The sequence below is a fragment of the Cydia strobilella genome, chromosome Z (assembly GCF_947568885.1).
Source record: "Cydia strobilella chromosome Z, ilCydStro3.1, whole genome shotgun sequence".
Taxonomy (NCBI): domain Eukaryota; kingdom Metazoa; phylum Arthropoda; class Insecta; order Lepidoptera; family Tortricidae; genus Cydia; species Cydia strobilella.
Genome location: NC_086068.1, coordinates 23,687,339 through 23,708,021, shown reverse-complemented (window position 1 = coordinate 23,708,021; position 20,683 = coordinate 23,687,339). Strand labels below are relative to the sequence as shown.

General features: G+C 36.4%; 2 protein-coding genes across 10 annotated transcripts in view; one reads left to right on the top strand and one right to left on the bottom strand.

The window, feature by feature from the left end:
• Positions 1-20,683, bottom strand: part of LOC134753714 (uncharacterized) — a 242,851-nt gene that overhangs the window by 8,255 nt on the left and 213,913 nt on the right. The window lies entirely within an intron of this gene.
• LOC134754154 (coiled-coil domain-containing protein AGAP005037) overlaps positions 1-20,683 on the top strand; it is a 245,100-nt gene that overhangs the window by 23,451 nt on the left and 200,966 nt on the right. For 2 of the 9 annotated variants that reach the window (XM_063690269.1, XM_063690268.1), the window contains exons 1-2: positions 13,868-13,968; positions 17,074-17,406. The exons of the other annotated variants lie outside the window; for them this stretch is intronic. In XM_063690269.1, coding sequence (XP_063546339.1) covers positions 17,316-17,406 — 91 coding nt within the window. In that variant the 5' untranslated portion in view covers positions 13,868-13,968; positions 17,074-17,315. Of the gene's footprint in view, positions 1-13,867; positions 13,969-17,073; positions 17,407-20,683 lie in introns of those variants that run through there. 9 annotated transcript variants of the gene reach the window in all.

Genomic DNA, 20,683 nt, shown 5'->3' with positions numbered 1-20,683 from the left:
AAAAGATATCAGTAGGGACGGTTAATCATTTGTTAATAATTATACAACGCATGAAAATTGTCTTTCACAAACTACGAAGTTTCAAGCCCCTAACTGAAAAAAATTGTTCTCGATATAATCCCTCTCAACACTTAGATTTTCAAGTCCACTATTTAAAAAAATGTTCGCTCCCGATGCAAATTTTATTAATACAAACTTTTCAAACACGGTGCAATCAGATTTCGTCTATTTAAATATAATAATGCCCTTTTACCAAGTTTCATATTCCTACCTTAAACGGAAACTTGTACTACATATAAACTTACATCCTCTTTTTAACCCCCTTAGGGGTTGAATTATTAAGAACGTTGAAATTTTTTTTTTTTGTAATATTATGCAATGCCTTTCTAAGAAGTTTCAAAGCATTTGTAATGGTTTCAAATTTTCATCCCCTTTTTAACCCTTTTAGGGGATGAATTTTTAAAAATGCTGAAATTACTTTTCCTGTTTTCTAATAATATGCCTATATACAAAGTTTTAAGTCCCGCATTTGATAAAATTTTTGATCTCCATACAAACTTTCAACCCCTCTTTCACCACCGTAGGGGATGAATTTTCAAAAACGCTGAAATTAGTTTTCTTTTTTAACTGTTTTTTTTTTTAAATGTTTGTTACTCCATAACTCCGTCATTTCTGGACCGATTTTGAAAATTCTTTTTTTGATTGTAAGTATATACATACAGATTGGTCCCGTTTTTGTCAAAAAGCAGTTCTGATGATGGGATCCATGAGGAATCGAGGGTAATCCTCAAATGTTAAAGGCATACATATATTCATCAACAAATCAAGCACTTACATTTAAAAAAGTGACATTTGAAGAAGTGGAACTGCTGATGATGATCAGAACGGAACTCTTCAATGACGCATAGTTCACGTTTGGCGATTTGTCCTCTTCGTTATGTTTGTTAAGCAAGTTAGGTTTTCAAGAAACATTTTTGTCAAGCTCGAGTTCTGATGATGGGATCCATGAGGAATCGAGGGAACTCCTCAAATATGAAAGGCATACATATAGTGATTTTTGTATTTTTATAAACAAATCCAGCACTTCCATTTTAAAAAGTGACATTTGATGAAGTGGAACTGCTGATGATGATCAGAACGGAACTCTTCAATGACGCATAGTTCACGTTTGGCGATTTGTCCTCTTCGTTATGTTTGTTAAGCAAGTTAGGTTTTCAAGAAATATTTTTGTCAAGCTCGAGTTCTGATGATGGGATCCATGAGGAATCGAGGGAACTCCTCAAATGTGAAAGGCATACATATAGCGATTTTTGTATTTTTATCAACAAATCCAGCATTTCCATTTTAAAAAGTGACATTTGATGAAGTGGAACTGCTGATGATGATCAGAATGGAACTCTTTAATGACGCATAGTTTACGTTTGGCGATTTGTCCACTTCTTTATGTTTGTTAAGCAACTTAAGTTTTTAAGACATATTTTTGTCAAGCTCGAGTTCTGATGATGAGACCCACGAGGAACCGAGGGAACTCCTCAAATGTGAAAGGCATACATATAGTGATTTTTGTATTTTCATCAACAAATCCAGCGTTTACATTTAAAAAAGTGACATTTGATGAAGTGGAACTGCTGATGATGATCAGAATGGAACTATTCAATGACACATAGTTCACGTTTGGCGATTTGTTCTCTTCCTTATGGAAACTTGGACCCGGACTCGGACCCGGACCCGGGTCTGAACATGGACCCCAACTTGGACCCGGACCCGGACCGAACTCTGACCCAAACCTGGACCCGGACAGCCGGACACGGACCCGGACTCGGATCCGGACCCAGACCCGGACCCGGAAATGCTACTAGAAAAGTGGGTTAGGTGGGTGGGTGGGTTTTGAACTGCGATTCTCACAGAACAGAACTGCTATCAGAAAAGTAGTTTAGGTTAGGTTAGAGCTGTGACCCTTACAGAAACGAAATGCTACCAGAAAAGTAGGTTAGGTTAGGTTAGAACTGCGACCCTTACAAAAACGAAATGCTACTAGAAAAGTGGGTCAGTTTACCTCCTTTTCTACATAATTAGGCAAAAGATGCTGTCTTTTTCATTTCATTGTCTGGAATCTAAGAATGCTTTCAGCGGCATCCCCCATTGAAGTCGGTTTTTTTTTCTTAAAAATTATTTTAAAATAATATATCTTTTACCCAAGGTTCGAATTCATAGCTTGAAATAAAACTTGAACCCCATACAAACCCTGGACCCTCATTTCATCCCCTTCGGGGATGAATTTTGAAAAACCCCTTCTTAGTGGATACTAACGTCATAAAAGCTACCTATTGTGAAAAATTCAGCTCTCTAGGTCCAACGGTTTGGGCTGGGCGTTGATTTAAGTGAGTCAGTCAGTCAGTCAGTCAGTTAGTCAGGACTTTTACGTTTATATATATAGATATAGGCTACCTAATACGAAAAATATCATGACCGTATTTTATAGCACAATTCACAGAATTGTTAAAATTGTGCGTAAACTTTAGAGAAAATGTTAATATTGTAGTTTAAAATAAAAATGTTGATTTCTTAAATTCTTGGTTTTTTTTCTATCCTAACTTGTTAATTAAATAAAATATATTCAACCACGTAATATGTGGAAGTTAGCAAAATAGTGAAGAATAATAACCACAAAAAAAATTCCTAATTTCATAGTCTGTAATCAAAACCACATTTTTAACCGACTTCAAGATTTTAAAAGAAGGAGGTTCTCAATTTGGTTGTTTTTTTTTAAATGTTTGTTACTCCATAACTACCGACCGATTTTGAAAATTATTTTTTTGATTGTAAGTATATACATACAGATAGGTCCCGTTTTTGTCAAAACGCAGTTCTGATGATGGGATCCATGAGGAACCGAGGGAACTCCTTAAATGTTAAAGGCATACATATAGTGATTTTAGTATTTTCATCAACAAATCAAGCGTTTACATTTTAAATAATTTTTAAGAAAAAAAAAACCGACTTCAATGGGGCATGCCGCTGAAAGTTCACTTATTGTTGATGGTGCACTCTTAGATTCCAGACAATGAAATAAAAAAGACAGCATCTTTTGCCTAATTATGTAGAAAAGGAGGTAAAACCACCCATTTTTCTAGTAGCATTTCGTTTTTGTAAGGGTCGCAATTCTAACCTAACCTAACCTACTTTTCTGATAGCATTTCGTTTCTGTAAGGGTGACAGCTCTAACCTAACCTACTTTTCTGATAGCAGTTCTGTTCTGTGAGAATCGCAGTTCAAAACCCACCTACCCACCTAACCCACTTTTCTACTAGCATTTCCGGGTCCGGGTCTGGGTCCGGATACGAGTCCGGGTCCGTGTCCGGCTGTCCGGGTCCAAGTTTGGGTCAGAGTTCGGTCCGGGTCCGGGTCCGAGTTGGGGTCCATGTCCAGACCCGGGTCCGGGTCCGAGTCCGGGTCCAAGTTTGAGTCTGGGTCCATAAGGAAGAGAACAAATCGCCAAACGTAAACTATGTGTCATTGAAGAGTTCCATTCTGATCATCATCAGCAGTTCCACTTCATCAAATGTCACTTTTTTTAATGTAAATGCTGGATTTGTTGATGAAAATACAAAAATCACTTTATGTAAGCCTTTCACATTTGAGGAGTTCCCTCGGTTCCTCGTGGGTCTCATCATCAGAACTCGAGCTTGACAAAAATATGTCTTAAAAACTTAAGTTGCTTAACAAACATTGGCGATTTGCCGTTTGTTTAGCAAGTTAGGTTTTCAAGACATATTTTTCTCAAGCTCGAGTTCTGATGATGGGATCCATGAGGAATCGAGGGAACTCCTCAAATGTGAAAGGCATACATATAGTGATTTTTGTATTTTCATTAACAAATCCAGCATTTCCATTTAAAAAAGTGACATTTAATGAAGTGGAACTGCTGATCATGATCAGAATGGAACTCTGTTCTTTATGTTTGTTAAGCAGCTTAAGTTTTTAACTTCATTATTCCAAAATACGAATATCAAGTCACGTGGGGAGTGCCGATTTTTCCGTAATTTTGTTTAAAAATGCTAATATTATTAGCGACTATGTCGAATACCTTTGGATTATTTCATTTTATATTTATTATTATTTTTACGTTCGAATTGTAGATCGATTGAAAAATGGATTCATTTGACGTGTGATGAAAAATATTTTTATAAAAACAATATTAGACCAATAAAAATAACTAAAATTACTTACAAATGGAATGATACCATCTTTTTCTATGCTTGAAGTGGTTGATCGTTTATTACATGTGCTCACAACACATGTGGGAATTTTTAGTTACCAGTGATCTCTTGCGAAGCGATTGTGGAAATGAGCAGTAATCGATTGTGACATTGTATTTACGTAACTTTTTGCACATTGTGCAAGTTTTTTTGGCAGAGGGGTTAGTTATTGAAACCGGCTCCAGTTATAAATGCTCTAAGGATTTTCTTTCTTTCTCTTGACAATATTTTGGCAACAGCGACGGAGGCTCAACGTGTAATAGGGTTGGCGCCAACCAAGTACCTACCAAATCCGTTCCTCGACACAGTCCGACAATAAAGAGTAAATAAAATTAATTACTTAAATAAAACTAAAATATGCTACCTAATAAATAAGTATAATTTTCTGTTACATTAAACTGCAACTATTATTAAAACAAATTAAAAACCCGACTAATTACATATACCTTATTTTTGAAATGGTATTTTTCATTGTGCTTTCATTTGGTACCCATATTACTACAGTAAGAAAACAAAAACCATTCCCCCTCCCCCTGTTTTTTCATTTGTGGGCGCTATTTTCAAACTTTATGTAGCCTATGTCACTACCACAATTTTGACGAATTCAACCACACCTCATATGTCAAAAACTGTCTGGCCGTTTGGGCGGTAGGGCGTGCCAAATATTTATTTGGACATATACATACATACGCTCGAAAAACATTACCCTCCTTCTGATCCTTCCTTCTGAGTTAACTTATTATGCATCCTTTTCTAGTTTAATTTAAGTTAATTTAGTTAGTAGGTAATTAATTAAGTTAATTTAAGGTAGTCTTAATATGTAATACAAATTTAATGTATGCTGCCAAAAACAGCTAAAAAGGCTAGACCATGTAACTTTTATAATATTTATGTAAAACCCTTTTTTAACCGACTTCTAGATTTCAAAGGAGGAGGTTCTCAATTCGGTTGTTTTTTTTTTATGTTTGTTACTCCATAACTCCGTCATTTCTGGACCGATTTTAAAAAATATTTTTTTGATTATAAGTATATACATACAGATTGGTCCCGTTTTTGTCAAAAAGCAGTTCTGATGATGGGATCCATGAGGAATCGAGGGAACTCCTCAAATATTAAAGGCATACATATAGTGATTTTAGTATTTTCATCAACAAATCAAGCACTTACATTTAAAAAGTGACATTTGATGAAGTGGAACTGCTGATGATGATCAGAACGGAACTCTTCAATGACGCATAGTTCACGTTTGGCGATTTGTCCTCTTCGTTATGTTTGTTAAGTAAGTTAGGTTTCAAGAAACATTTTTGTCAAGTTCGAGTTCTGATGATGGGATCCATGAGGAATCGAGGGAACTCCTCAAATGTGAAAGGCATACATATAGTGATTTTTGTATTTTTATCAACAAATCCAGCATTGCCGTTTTAAAAGTGACATTTGATGAAGTGGAACTGCTGATCATGATCAGAATGGAACTCTTTAATGACGCATAGTTTACATTTGGCGATTTGTCCTGTTCTTTATGTTTGTTAAGCAGCTTAAGTTTTTAAGACATATTTTTGTCAAGCTCCAGTTCTGATGATGAGACCCACGAGGAACCGAGGGAACTCCTCAAATGTGAAAGGCATACATAAAGTGATTTTTGTATTTTCATCAACAAATCCCGCAATTACATTTAAAAAAGTGACATTTGATGAAGTGGAACTGCTGATTATGATCAGAATGGAACTCTTCAATGACACATAGTTCACGTTGGGCGATTTGTTTTCTTCCTTATGGACCCAGACCTAAACTTGGACCCGGACTCGGACCCGGACCCGGGTGGGAACATGGACCTTAACTCGGACCCGGACCCGGACCGAACTCTGACTCAATCTTGGACCCGGACAGCCGGACACGGACCCGGACTCGGATCCGGACCCAGACCCGGACCCGGAAATGCTACTAGAAAAGTGGGTTAGGTGGGTGGGTGGGTTTTGAACTGCGATTCTCACAGAACAGAACTGCTATCAGAAAAGTAGGTTTGGTTAGAGCTGTGACCCTTACAGAAACGAAATGCTATCAGAAAAGTAGGTTAGGTTAGGTTAGAACTGCGACCCTTACAAAAACGAAATGCTACTAGAAAAGTGGGTCGTTTTACCTCCTTTTCTACATAATTAGGCAAAAGTTGCTATCTTTTTCATTTCATTGTCTGGAATCTAAGATTGCACCATCAACAATAAGTGAACTTTTAGCGGCATCCCCCATTAAAGTCGGTTTTTTTTTTAAATTATTATGAACAAGTTTGGGAACAAATCAAATTATTTTTATTAAATATTTTTGGTTTGGTTTTTTTAAGTAAGTAGCCACACTACGATATATAAATTAAAAACTGTAATAGATGTCATATTAGTCATACTTGTTATGGCCATTTTTTGCCCGGATGCTGCACTTCATGATAAAAGCAAGTCGCTTTGCACAGTGCTAGTAGGGACCAAACTGAGCGATTTGACCCGCAGCAGCGCAAGTTTCACCCCTTAGGAAAAGAGATGGCGCCACTTCTTTAAAAAATATTTCAAAAAATTCTACAAGCTAAACCAATGAACCGATTTAAATGTTTAATATCTCAAATGAAAGCTCATTATATACATTACTTTTAAAAAAATACTCAAAAAATATATACTGATTACTTTCGACAAAAAACGGCATCTTAATTTTTTTTTTACTCGATTGATAGTTTTTACTTGGTTTCTCAAAAAAATATATGGAACATGAATAGCTTAATGCATGTATATATTACTGAATAAATAACAAGTATTATAAAAAAAACCGGACACCGATACCTCTCATACTTCACGAAATATAAAAGTTTGATTGTGAGTGTAAATTTCTACAAAATATATTTCAAAAAATTCTACAAGCTTAACTATTTGACCGATTTCAATGTTTAATATCTCAAATAAAAGCTCATTATATACATTACTTATAAAAAATACTTATAAAACATATACTGAACCCTTTTGGCAAAAAACGGCATCTTAAGTTTTTTTTCTTACTCGATTGATAGTTTTTACTTGATTTCTTAAAAAAAATATTATGGAACATGAATAGTTTAATAAATATATATATATAGTACTGAGTATATAAAAGTATTACAAAAAAACCCGACACCGATACCTTTCATTCTTCACGAAATATTTAAGTTCAATTATGCACGTTCTTACAAATAAATCCTTTAAAAGAAATCTTCAACCGCAGTAAGTGCACTGATTTTAATATGAAATGTGTCATATGAAAAGAAATCACCCAATTTATTTTAATAAATAAAAAATTTATAAATAAAAACTGAATAAAGTTTTTTCCTGGTGGTGAATTACAAAAAAAATATAACAGATCTAAAATTAGGAATTATTTTTATTTAAAGTGACTACATTTGTAAACAAAAAACTTAAATGTCCTCTTCGGGTTCATATTTATTTATTGCAACCATGGTTTTATAGGTATTACAAATTCTTGGTAGTTCCACATGGACCCCGTGGGGGCATACCAATATTACATGCATACTTAGGATCTAAATTTAAAAGTGGAAAAATTACTGCCTTGGGTGAGACTTGAACTCACGGCCTCTGGATCGATACTCCAGCGCTCTGCCAACTGAGCCACCAAGACCTCATCCATACACTTCCACTTTTAAATTTATTCTAAGCTTAATAGCATCGATCGCAGACGTTTCTGCTTGTTAAAAATTAATTTACTTAGGATCTAATCTTAAATCTATGTGTATAATATAAAAGTAGGTCAATTTAGTAGTTTTTATACATATAAGCCGAATTGAATCAGATAATTGTCAGTGTATTAAATACAAAAATAAACGGGCAACTAATTATTATTAGGTGATGTCAAATTATATGGTTCACCGGTAGATGTAAAACTGAAAAAGAAAAGTCGTTTTGAAGTACTCGTACCATTCCAATACTACAAAATCACTGATCATACATGAACTGGTTGCTGTAGATTACTGTTGAATTATTTTTGTGCCTAGTTGATAACCATTAAACCTATAATTTTGTGCCAGACCTATAATTAGTGGTCAGCATGCAAAATAACCCTGGATTGAAAATTACATTAACTTACTTTTGATTTGTACAGCCACATTTGCATGATTTACACTGGGCTGTGCATGGCCAGCTGACGCGACGACACCCACAATGCATAGTTTCGCAGCCAGATTTGCAGCCACAATGGTCCAAGAGGCTTAATTGAGACCAAATCGCGGTAACTGCCGACCATTCCGGAGTCCAACTCTCTTTTTCCTCAGTCCATCCCCAAAAAGATGTACATGGTATGGAAACTTCTGGTTTCAGAGCGTTTCCCCATATATGGCCCTCTTGGTAAGCTGCTCGAAGTGCATGTTTATAGAGAGCAGCTGATGTAGGTGGCAAATGTAGTCACTTTAAATAAAAATAATTCCTAATTTTAGATTTGTTATATTTTTTTGTAATTCAGCACCAGGAAAAAACTTTATTCAGTTTTTAGTTATTAATTTTTTTTTATTAAAATAAATTGGGTAATTTATTTTCATATGACACTTTTCATATTAAAATCAGTGCACTTACTGCGGTTGAAGATTTCTTTTAAAGAATTTATTTGTAAGAACGTGCATAATTGAACTTAAATATTTCGTGAAGAATGAAAGGTATCGGTGTCGGGTTTTTTTGTAATACTTTTATATACTCAGTACTATATATATATTTATTAAACTATTCGTTTCATTTTTTTTTTATGAAATCAAGTAAAAACTATCAATCGAGTAAGAAAAAAAACTTAAGATGCCGTTTTTTGCCAAAAGTATTCAGTATATGTTTTTTGAATATCTTTTTATAATGAGCTTTTATTTGAGATATTAAACATTAAAATCGGTCGAATAGTTTAGCTTGTAGAATTATTTGGAATATATCTTGAAGAAATTTACACTCACATTCAAACTTTCATATTTCCAGAAGTATGAGAGATATCGGTGTCGGGTTTTTTTATAATACTTATTATTTATTCAGTAATATATACATGCATTAAACTATTCATATTCCATACAATTTTTTTGAGAAATCAAGTAAAAACTATCAATCGAGTAAAAAAACAAACTTAAAATTCCAGTTTTTATCAAAAGTATTGAGTATATATTTTTTGAGTATTTTTTTTAAAGTAATGTATATAATGCGCTTTCATTTGAGATATTAAACATTTAAATCGGTTCATTGGTTTAGCTTGTAGAATTTTTTGAAATATTTTTTAAAGAAGTGGCGCCATCTCTGTTCCTAAGGGGTGAAACTGCCGCTGCTGCGGGTCAAATCGCTCAGTTTGGTCCCTACTATCACTGTGCAGAGCGGCTTGCTTTTATCATGAAGTGCAGCATTTTGTTCATAACAAGTATGACTATATATTAAAGAAAAAGTGACGAAGCCCTCCAGTGGTGAAGGCCGGATTCGAACCGGGGTCTTTAGCTATCGCGGCTAACGCCATGACCCCTAGGCCACCTCGCCACGGCGGAACCGGACCCAATTTCTCGACTATATGCCATGCCATCCGGACGCCGGTTCGAATCCGGCCTTCACCACTGGAGGGCTTCGTCACTTTCTCTGTAATATATGACATCTATTACAGTTTTTAGTATTTTTATATTTACCCGACTGCATCAAAATTAAAATGGCGCCCGCAAATGAAAAAAAGGGGGGGATTGTTTTTAGGGTTCCGTACCCAAAGGGTAAAAACGGGACCCTATTACTAAGACTCCGCTGTCCGTCTGTCCGCCCGTCCGTCTGTCCGCCCGTCCGTCTGTCCGTCTGTCTGTCACCAGGCTGTATCTCATGAACCGTGATAGCTAGACAGTTGAAATTTTCACAGCAACTACTATAGCAATACAGGTAGGTACCAAATGATAGCTAGTGAAAAAATAACATTTCAAAATTATATGTAAACAGTCGGGTTTTTTAATTGCTTTAATAATAGTTGCAGTTTAATGTAACCTTGGAGGATATAACCAAACGGAGCTGCCATTAACAGGCGTACCCCTCTGCCGAAACTCTATGATCAATGGTCATACACAATGTATGGACTGACGTTTATCTGACATAGCTATTTTTAAGTTACGTATATTTTTGACGTGCCCCTCCCCCGCTAAAATCGGCAGACTGTTTTGTACAGAAAATTACAGACAAGGAGTCTCCATTTGGGTTATATCCTCCAAGAATGTAACTTTATACTTGATGTACTTTTCTTATGTTTTGATATATCTGGTTAATTATTTTTAGGCATTATATAGTGGATATTCACAGTCATTTGGTATAACATTTGTAATAATCCGTTCAGTCATTTTCAATTTAGAGCAGTTCAAATTCAACCCTGGATTGTGAATTTTTTGAACGTTTTCTAATAATTACTTAGACCATGGAGAGAAAATATCATAGTGTACACGGTGTTTCATGATCCACTGAAAACCTAAAAACTGTTTGTTCAGAATCGATAGAAGAATCAATTGCGCTATATTTTAATGGGGGTAGTTTTTTTTATTATTTTTACATGCCCAGTCTACAAGTTTGTAATGCAACAATATCAATAACTAGCATTTGACACGTTATTTGTCAATGAGCAACACCCTTAACTGGTCATTGGTAAACCTTATCTCGTTGCAGTAAGGTATGCAAATGGTCAGTTAACAGTGTTTACGATGGTAACTAGCAATTGTTTGACGTCAAAAAACGACGAAGCGTCTTGTGTAGTTAATTAATTACCAGTCGAATAGAATTGTTAAGAAAACTAAACAACGAATATTTTTTAAAATAATTATTGGATTAAAGAATAAATACTCAAAATGAGTTCAAAAAAAAAAAATCTGTTGGCGTGTCTCAGGTTTTCAGTGGCTCAAGTAACACCGTGTATTTATTGGTATCTACTCACAAAGTTCTTAAATTTTTTACCCCACTTGGTATGTTTAAAAGAAAAAAAGTAAATAAGTTTGTACTGCCGGCTTTATAACGTCACAGTAACTACCACCACCATTTTCGCGCTTGTCATCTCATATATTTGTGTTAAGGACATTATACTAAATGTATTGTTATCATATTTACCCATATCCGAGATGACATTAATGAAAAGTAACCTAAAACCTGTTCTGCCGCCCTACTATTATACTATATACCAATAGTATTTTAAACAATCGTGATATAATGGAGAGCTTTCAGTCGAATGTTAAGGCCACGAAGCTTGCTGAGTGGGCTTAATTGGGTACAATAGAAAAGCTTGATTATATCACTATTGTATACAATACTTTTTCTACGAGTCAACAAAAGTAATACTTAAGTAGAATCATATAGGTAAACAAACCAAAAGTATACAGCTAAGATACACGAGCTGCCGCGGCCCGCGATACCTTCATTATTCGTACGCGCCCCGGCGGGTTGATCAACGACACCTTCTCGTAACTCATGAGGCCCTGGTACCTGCTCCTTAATTGTTAAATTCAATTTTTGGACAGATTTTTTCTAGCAATTGTTTCTACTAAGTATACAACCTAATAATATGCCAGTACGAGCGAGATGCATAAACAGTAAGTTACGCACACGATAGCGAATATATCAATGTCAATCTCGTGGTAAGGCTACTGATGATGAAGACTACGGACGAAATGTGGAACTTCCCTCGTATGTGTATTATGATTTTTGATGTAGGTAGTGTTGGAAACAACCAAAGAGACTGAGAAGTGAGGGGTAGGTGTGAGAGGGAAGGTAGCGGGTATTAGTATTTGGGGGGTTTGGGGGTTGAGGGGAGGTGAGTTGATGGGTCGGGGACTGAGGGGTTGGGAGTTAAGGGATTGTGGGTTAGGGTTAGGAGTTAAGGGGTCTGGGGTTAGGGGTTGGTGGTTTAGGGTCGAGGGGTTCAGTGATCAGGGGTTGATGTGCTGTGAGGTTGAGTGATCGGGGGGTTTGAGGGATTGGGACAGTGGCGGGGCGGAAAATGGATTTAGTGACAGGAATGATTTCCCAGACGGACTCGAGGAAAATTCTGATTATTTAATAAAGTTTACGAATTTAGAGTTAAACATGATTATGTTTTTCATTCATGCGTCACGCTCTTAACAATGTCAAAACTAAAAATGGAAAAATAAAAACTTTTATAAAAAAAAAGATAAACCGACTTCAAAAAGGATGAAATAAAATATGATCCTTTTTAGGGTTCCGTGTTTAAGTATATGCGTTACCAAATGATATGTTTGAAGTCGGTGCCAAGCCAAGTAGTAACAATACCAGTCAAAAATAATGAGCTTTATGTATATAAATCCCATTACAACTGTACAAATATTATAAACGTGAAAGTAATTCTGTCGGCCTCTTTGTTACCTTTTCATGGCTAAATAACTGAACCGCTTTAGCTGAAATTTGGCATGAAGGTTCCTTGAATTGTTTTATATTTTGAAATGTAGTCCTCTGGATAAGCGACAGAAAATAACCCAGTCCCAATCCCACACTTGCGTGCTATGGACTGTTCAAGAATTAGTAAGAAATGCTCTTTAAAAAATACGACGACAAATAAACGCATTAGATTTACACTAATGTGCCGACAAGCATGGTACGAACTGCGTCAAGAAGGTTCAACCGTGTGTTCTGTTCTGAGGTGTGTTCTTAAATACCTACAGAAAGTTCGTTTATTATGGTCGTGTAACGCTGCGTCTTACATAGGCGAACAGTCGCGAACGCGAAGCGAAGCGACACGGCGCGGCGCGGCGGGCCCATGGCGTTCGCGTTCGCAAAGAGATTGCCCACGTAGGACACTTCTATAGGTATCAAAGGATTAATTAAGGCGCCGTGCCGCGCTGCTTAGCGTTCGCGTGTTGTTCACCTACGTAGTACGCTGCGTTAGGCAATCCAACGTACATACTTATATAGCCGCAGCCTTTATCGAATTGCACCAAAATCACTATGAATATATGGTTCAAAATTTGGCTTGGCACCGACTTCAAACATATCAGTTGGTAACGCATATACTTAAACACGGAACCCTAAAAAGGATCATATTTTATTTCATCCTTTTTGAAGTCGGTTTATCTTTTTTTTTATAAAAGTTTTTATTTGCTGATTCCTCTCTGTCAAATCAATGTTCGAACTGGGGTTGAACTTGTGGTATCTACTTCTTCCTCTGAAGTATGAAAATTCAAGATTGCCTTTTCTCTTGCTAAAACCTTAAAAATTATCAAAATAAAATTAATTTTATTTATCTTTAAAACAGTATTTTAAGTACGACTCTGATTAGGTAAGTTTCAGTATATCTCGAAATAATAATTACTGTATTGGTAATGAATAAAAATCTGTTTGACAATAAAGGAAGTTTTAATAGTATTAGTGTATCGTAGTGCGTCAAAGCGTCAACCCTAGTGCCGGGAGTCGGGAGGCGTCGGCTTCGCGGTATATCCGTCGCGCAAGGTCGACGGCCGCATCGATCGCGGACTACCCTCGCGCCTGTGCGGCACCGCATCTACCGCGCAACAGGCCATACCTAACCTTCTCTGTCTATAGTAAAAATACAAGCCGGCTTTAGTATTAAAGTGGGCGTCCGACGGCGCAGACGGCGCCGGGGCCGTCGCCACGTGTAGCAATAGCAAGTGCCATACCAAACAACGCCACGCGTTTCGCCGGCTCTCCAAACACCTCTAACTGTGATAATAAACACCAAATAACTCTCAGTAGGTTGGATCGCTGGCAGCGTGTGATAAATTATAGGCGTCCAGGGTGAAGTTTCGGGTTGTTTTGTTTGCGGTCGATGGCCATGGGAGTGGTCAGTGGCACTATTCCTCGCGCCGGACGTTGGGTTGGGTGGGTGCCCACGTGATTATGTATGTATCAAGTCAACTGCCCGCTCCCCTGGATACAGCGGTGCATCGGCCCGCTTCTGCGCGCTGCATCAATTCTATACTCTGTTTTCCGGGGGTAGCGGGGTGATTCATGATTTATAAAACGTTTGGCGAAAACTCGACCTTATTCGATTTACTACATAGTATCGAAAATAAAATGCGCGTCAATATCTTGTATTTTATTATTCATTCACTACAAGACTACATCATAATTATGTTGTTATGATAGTGTATCTAAGGGTATCTAAGTATTGTATCCATAACTTTCGGAAGCACAGTAGTTATACTAAAATTTTAGAATAGTTATTTGTTATATAAGGGTGCAAAGTTGTATTTTACCCGCGAGTGTGGAATTTAACACACGAGAAGAAAAATACATTTGCACCCGTGTGTAACACAAAACTTTTCCCCTCACTATAGCGAGGAAAGTGCAACATCCACAGGCGTTAGATCATCTTCATCAACTGGAATCACTCATTTTTTTACGATATTATAACAAAAAACTGGAAATTCTGTACTTTTACGTGAGAAGTATTTAAGTAAAATTTTTGTTGACTAGGTTGACATTTCTGACGTATGAAATGTTGCGTTTTGAAATTGCATCGACTTAACTTGTGCGTTCAGAATTATATTTAACATAATTATTAAAAAACAAACGTTTATTATGGAATTTTAAGGTTTATGACTTAAAATCATTAAATAAAGCTAATCTGGTATTTTTTATTAGATTCTCAAACCATTTATTTAATGATAATTAATATCGAACGAACCATTATTATGAGCGTTTTACGTTTTGTTATCTGTCAAGCTACTTAAACACGCTCCATCCAAGGTCAAATTACTTTCCCCACTAGTGGATAAAATGCGTTTTTACCCGCTTGTTTTAAAGGATAAAAGACGGCTTTCCGAGCTAGTGAGGGGAAAAAATATAAGTATGCAGTGCCATTCGGGTATCTTTTGTGTTAAATATACTCTACTAACAAAACATTTCTAGGAAGGGATACTCACGAGTGCCGTGCCGTAAACTTACTCTATTTAGGTACTTAGCCTACCACGCCAACCATACTTACGGACTTTTTAGTATTTGTTGTTATAGCGGCAACAGGAATACATCATCTGTGAAAATTTCAGCTTTATAGCTATCACGGTTCATGAGATACAGACAGCCTGGTGACAGACAGACGGACAGACGGACAGACAGACGGGCAGACGGACAGTGGAGTCTTAGGAATAGGGTCCCGTTATTATTATTATTTTTACCCTTTGGGTACGGAACCCTAAAAATGTTAATTTTGTACCAAGGAGCTATGCACAATTTCTGAAAATGTCGGACATTCGCCCATTATTAGGAATAAATTAGTTACCTATATATTTGTAAAAATCTGTGATATAAGGCACTGTGATTTAACTGAAGCAAAAAAGCATATCCAACCCCTACTATTTTCTTGAAGTTATGATAGAGGAGGACATTTTGAAATTACTGAGTTTTGTCGTCAATGTTATCTTGCGTCTGATCCCAAAAGATGAATATTACAATTATAAGTAAAACATTTCAGCGAAATGGTATCAAAACAGCAAACATCAATAATTGACAGTTTGACAGTTCAATCGGAATTTTTTAAAGCGGTCTGAATCTCGGATCTAGTCTCGGTGAACCTTTTATAAGACTCGTTAAAGTAAATTGTTTATTGCGTGGTTGTCTTTACATTCTATTAACTACCGTACTTATGTTTGTCATATAAAGGGTCATGCACACATCTTTAAAACCCTACCTTATAGTTGTCAAGACAAACCTTTAGTCTATTCCCCAAAAACGCATTTGTGCATACACGCAGTATCTATATGGCACTTTTCGATACTTCGATAAAAATATTAGTTAAATTTACAATTTTAAGGTATGATCGCGATAAAGTCATAAACTACTCAACGGATTTTTATGCGGTTTTCACCCATCAATAGTGATTCTTGAGGAAAGTTTTAGTTGTATAATTTGGTAAGGTTCACGCTTGCGAAGCCGGGACGGATCGCTAGTTTTCTATATTCTTGAAATGAGGAGTGTCTTTTCAAAAGGGCTTAATTTATGTTTGTATCGTTTCCATAGATAAATAATCCATTCGACCCTCTCAGTAAATATCTACCTTTCCTTAATACTTACCTAAATCGCATAATCTGACACGGATGGGTTTACCCGAGTTTATAGTTAAGCGACTCAAATGTTCTGGAGGTCCGAGACCCTCTGTTTGAAAGATGTCATAACATATCATGTCATAACTCATAATAAATAAATTCGCTAAGATTCGCTAATAGGTGTTACAGATGTAGTGCATAATGGTTTTCCTTCGTATTTTCTCGGAAACGTTCGTGCGTACGGACAACCTCAGTACTTTTTTACCGAGATTGACTGAAATAGCAAGACACGTTCGTACGTTTCCGTGAAAATACGATGAAAAATAATTATGCACTACATCTTTATCCATTTTTAATCCTAATCAAAGAGTATAATAAATACGATGATATACATACTATTACATCCCTAATAAATACTTTGTCATATTACATGTCTACTTATATGCTTTCCGAAATTATGTTAAATAGTTTAAAAATACCAGTAAAAATGTAAACTAAGGATTTTGGAATAATGTCAAGCAAAATAAACCAATACTTTATCCGTATGATTTTTTGTTGCAAAATTAATATATAATCTTTATTAACCTGAGCTAAGAGTTAAGAGTAGGTAGTATAAATATAATTATAATATATATATATAATATATAGAGATATTGGAGTAAATTTAAATAGTGAACTCTAACTCTGGACGTCCCTAATTTAAAACAGTATACTACTAGCTACCAGTGATCCACTCTATTGCTAATCCGCAAATATTTACAATAGCACTAAACCAGCAATAAAAACATTTTCCGGAATTGATTAAAACAGTGAACAACATATCCATTAGATACTATTATACATAATACTTGCAACAATCCTTTATCCTCGTGTATTCAAACAAGCGTAAAGACTCGCACTTCAATAACCAGTACAATGAATAAGTGTTCCTGCGCAGTGAACGGTAATTGCAATATGAATTCGTCCCATTTTCATATAGCTATGAAGAAAAGTAAAATCTAGTTGACTTGAGAGACTTCCAAATGAACTTAGCGCCTTGAGTGGGATTGAAAATGTTAAGTCGGTGGAAGAGTAAAGACAAGTCTGAGAAGAGCAAATCCTCAAGCTCTAGCGGAAAGAAGAAACGGAAAGGAAGAGACAATGGTGAGTATAGCTTGGAGCACATACTCGTACATGCTATACCTAAGTAGAAAGTCGCGCATGGTAAACTTCCGTCTCATATATGTGTACTTACTTTCTAGCGGTGACGTGGTATCGTACGGAATTCAAACGCACATCAAAAAAATTTACGAGAAATGTACGCTAATAAAAAAAAATACTACATGTACTTACGAGAAAACGATGATAAATCTGTCACCGCTAGGCAGAATACTTTCTGGTGGGCGTAATCTATTTCACTATGTTGTAGTCGAGTTTTCAACTTTCTTGTGAATCAAAATATAAGTACGAGAAATGTACGAACTTGTACGCTAATTAAAAAAAATACTACAAGTACTTACGAGAAAACGATAACCAATCTGTCATCGCTAGGAAGCATACTTTCTGGCGCGCGCTATCTGTTTCACTATGTTGTAGTCGAGTTTTCCACTTTCTTGTGAATCAGATAATTTGTACGAGAAATGTACAAAATTGTACGCTAATTAACAACATAGAGAGTGCCCACCAGAAAGTATGCTTCCAAGCGGTAATAGATTGATCATTGTTTTCTCGTATGTACGTGTAGTACATTTTTTGTTAATAAATAATAAAAATCTTTATTGCTACCTTAAATATTACTTTTCACATTATAAAGTTTTGACAATATGAAACAGGTGTATCAGGTTTGTAACACATTTAGGTAGTGGGGTTGAGTCTCTGCCTCCCGAACTAGGTCCAAGCCTGTGACTCGGGATAATTAGCGTAAAATTTCGTACATTTCTCGTACATTTATTTGATGTGAGTTTGAATTCCGTACGTGCATGTCACTGCTAGAAAGCATGACACAAACTTCCTCAACATTACCTACCATGCTAAACACTGTCTGGCTTAAAAAAATATTGATTCTCTAGTTAGGTAAATATACAGCTGTTTAGGTATATATTAGTGCACTGCCTTATGGGAATATAGTTCCGATCCGGAAACCGCTTTCAACTTTTAGTGTGTTATTTGGCATAGTATCGGGTTTACAAAACTGCCAGGAGACAGCGGCGCCGGCCATCTACTTCAGCGGAATGACGCCATCAAAATGACTCCCGCCTCGTTGCGAATATTGCATATTGCACCCAAACTATGCATTGCACATACACGTGTGGGGTATTAAACGAAAGCCAATTAAATATTCTATATTTCATTTCTACAGTATGTACCAAAATATACAATAGTTTAAGAGCAGTTTAAAAATATAAAAAGATAAATATGATGAAAATAAATTCAATTATTTGGGTTTTACAACCAAACCAAAAGTCGGACGTTAAATTAATGTACTACAACATTAAAGCTGATGTCTCAAGCCAAACATTGATATCAAAAAAATCAAAATCAAACCAAAAATGTGAAAATTATGCATTAAAAATGTAGGTATTTGCTAGAACAAATGCGTTAAAGAGATGTAATGACTTAGGCTAGTCCTGTAAAGTTGCATTTTGTTTTAAATAATCACAATACACGTGCCTTTAAAAATTGAGGAGTTCCCTTAATTCCTCACGGAATCCATCATCAGATCAAAACCAAAAATGTTACGAAAATACCTTGAAGGTATTTCTTTCAAACAGAAAAAGAATTACTTAAATCGGATCATGGGTTCCGGAGTAATCGCTGAAATCATTAGCATCAAAACAATCATCATCATCAGCTCCACTTCATCAAAGTGAGTTGATGGGTCGGGGACTGAGGGGTTGGGAGTTAAGGGATTGGGGGTTAGGGTTAGGAGTTAAGGGGTCTGAGGTAGGGGTCGGGGAATGGCGGTTGAAGGGTTGGTGGTTTAGGGTCGAGGGGTTCAGTTATCAGGGGTTTATCAGTGCTGTGAGGTTGAGTGATCGGGGGGTTTGAGAGATTGGGTCAGTGGCGGGGCGGAGAATGGATTTAGTGACAGGAATGATTTCCCAGATGGACTCAAGGAAAATTCTGATTATTTAATAAAGTTTACGAATTTAGAGTTAAATATGATTATGTTTAACATTCATGCGTCACGCTCTTAACAATGTCTTAAAACTAAAAATGGAAAAATAAAAACTTTATAAAAATAGATAAACCGACTTCTAAAAGGATGAAATAAAATATTATCCTTTTTAGGGTTCCGTGTTTAAGTATATGCGTTACCAACGGATATGTTTGAAGTTGAAGTCGGTGCCAAGCCAAATTTTGATCCATATATTCATAGTGATTTTGGTGCAATTCGATAAGGATGCGGCTATATAAGTATGAAGAGACGTGTGCGCCGATTAATAAATGATCGGCGGCGGCGTATTTTCGGCGTGAAATCGGCGTGACCTTGACTTTCAGGTTTCTTAAGAAAAATCATTAATTAGTTGTTTTTTTTTGAAAATTTGATCAATCCAGGTTGCTGGCCAGTGATTCCAATTAACTAAGTATAGTTTTGAATAGGCTGTGAGTAGAAAATGATTTGTAAATGAATAAAATAGGATAGGTATAATAACTTGATTTCCCTAGTAATTACGATTAAGGGGTTACCTGGTCCCAATGACCTACGATCCGATCTGTAACTCTCCATGTTCTCATGATTTCCATGGTTTATTGTATTAAAAATGACGGACTTTAACAAAACAGAACTCCAAAATCCTTGAAATTTGCTAGACATAGTGGACTGCTATGGCTTCCTTTTAATGGTTTTCTCGTCGTACAAGCACCAGGCTTACTGAGACGTCTTCTTTCTCGTTTTCTCAATGCTGAGGATCGCGATCACATGTAATTTGTCTCCATTTCGCGCGGTCATAAGCCGTGTGGACTGCACGGTGCAGACTGCCGCAAGCCGACCTCTTCATTGCGTTCGACCTTCTCACACATGCTCCAACTTGAGCACGCTTGCCATCGGCCTAAATACATGTGTTTCTCCACATCATGCGTTGAAAACCGCATGGTATGTCCAAGAAATCTAAGGGCTCGCCCATGAAATGTTGTGAAGAGGTGAGTGGCGATACTGAGCTCTCAGAGTTTGGGGTTTTTCTTCTAGCTGTCCAAAGTATAAGCAGCAGTCTTCGTCAACACCACATACATCTCAAAATACCAACCTTTGCCACTTCACACTTTTTGTTTTGAGACTCCATGTTTCGGTACCATACTGGAATATTGAAAAGACGAGAGCACCCAAGCGCACTTTATTTGCAAGTCGAATACCTCTGTTCTTCCAGATCTTGTCGAGGTTAGCCATAGCACTCTTAACCATGCCAGCTCTGCGGCGTATCTCGGCGGTAACCATCAACCC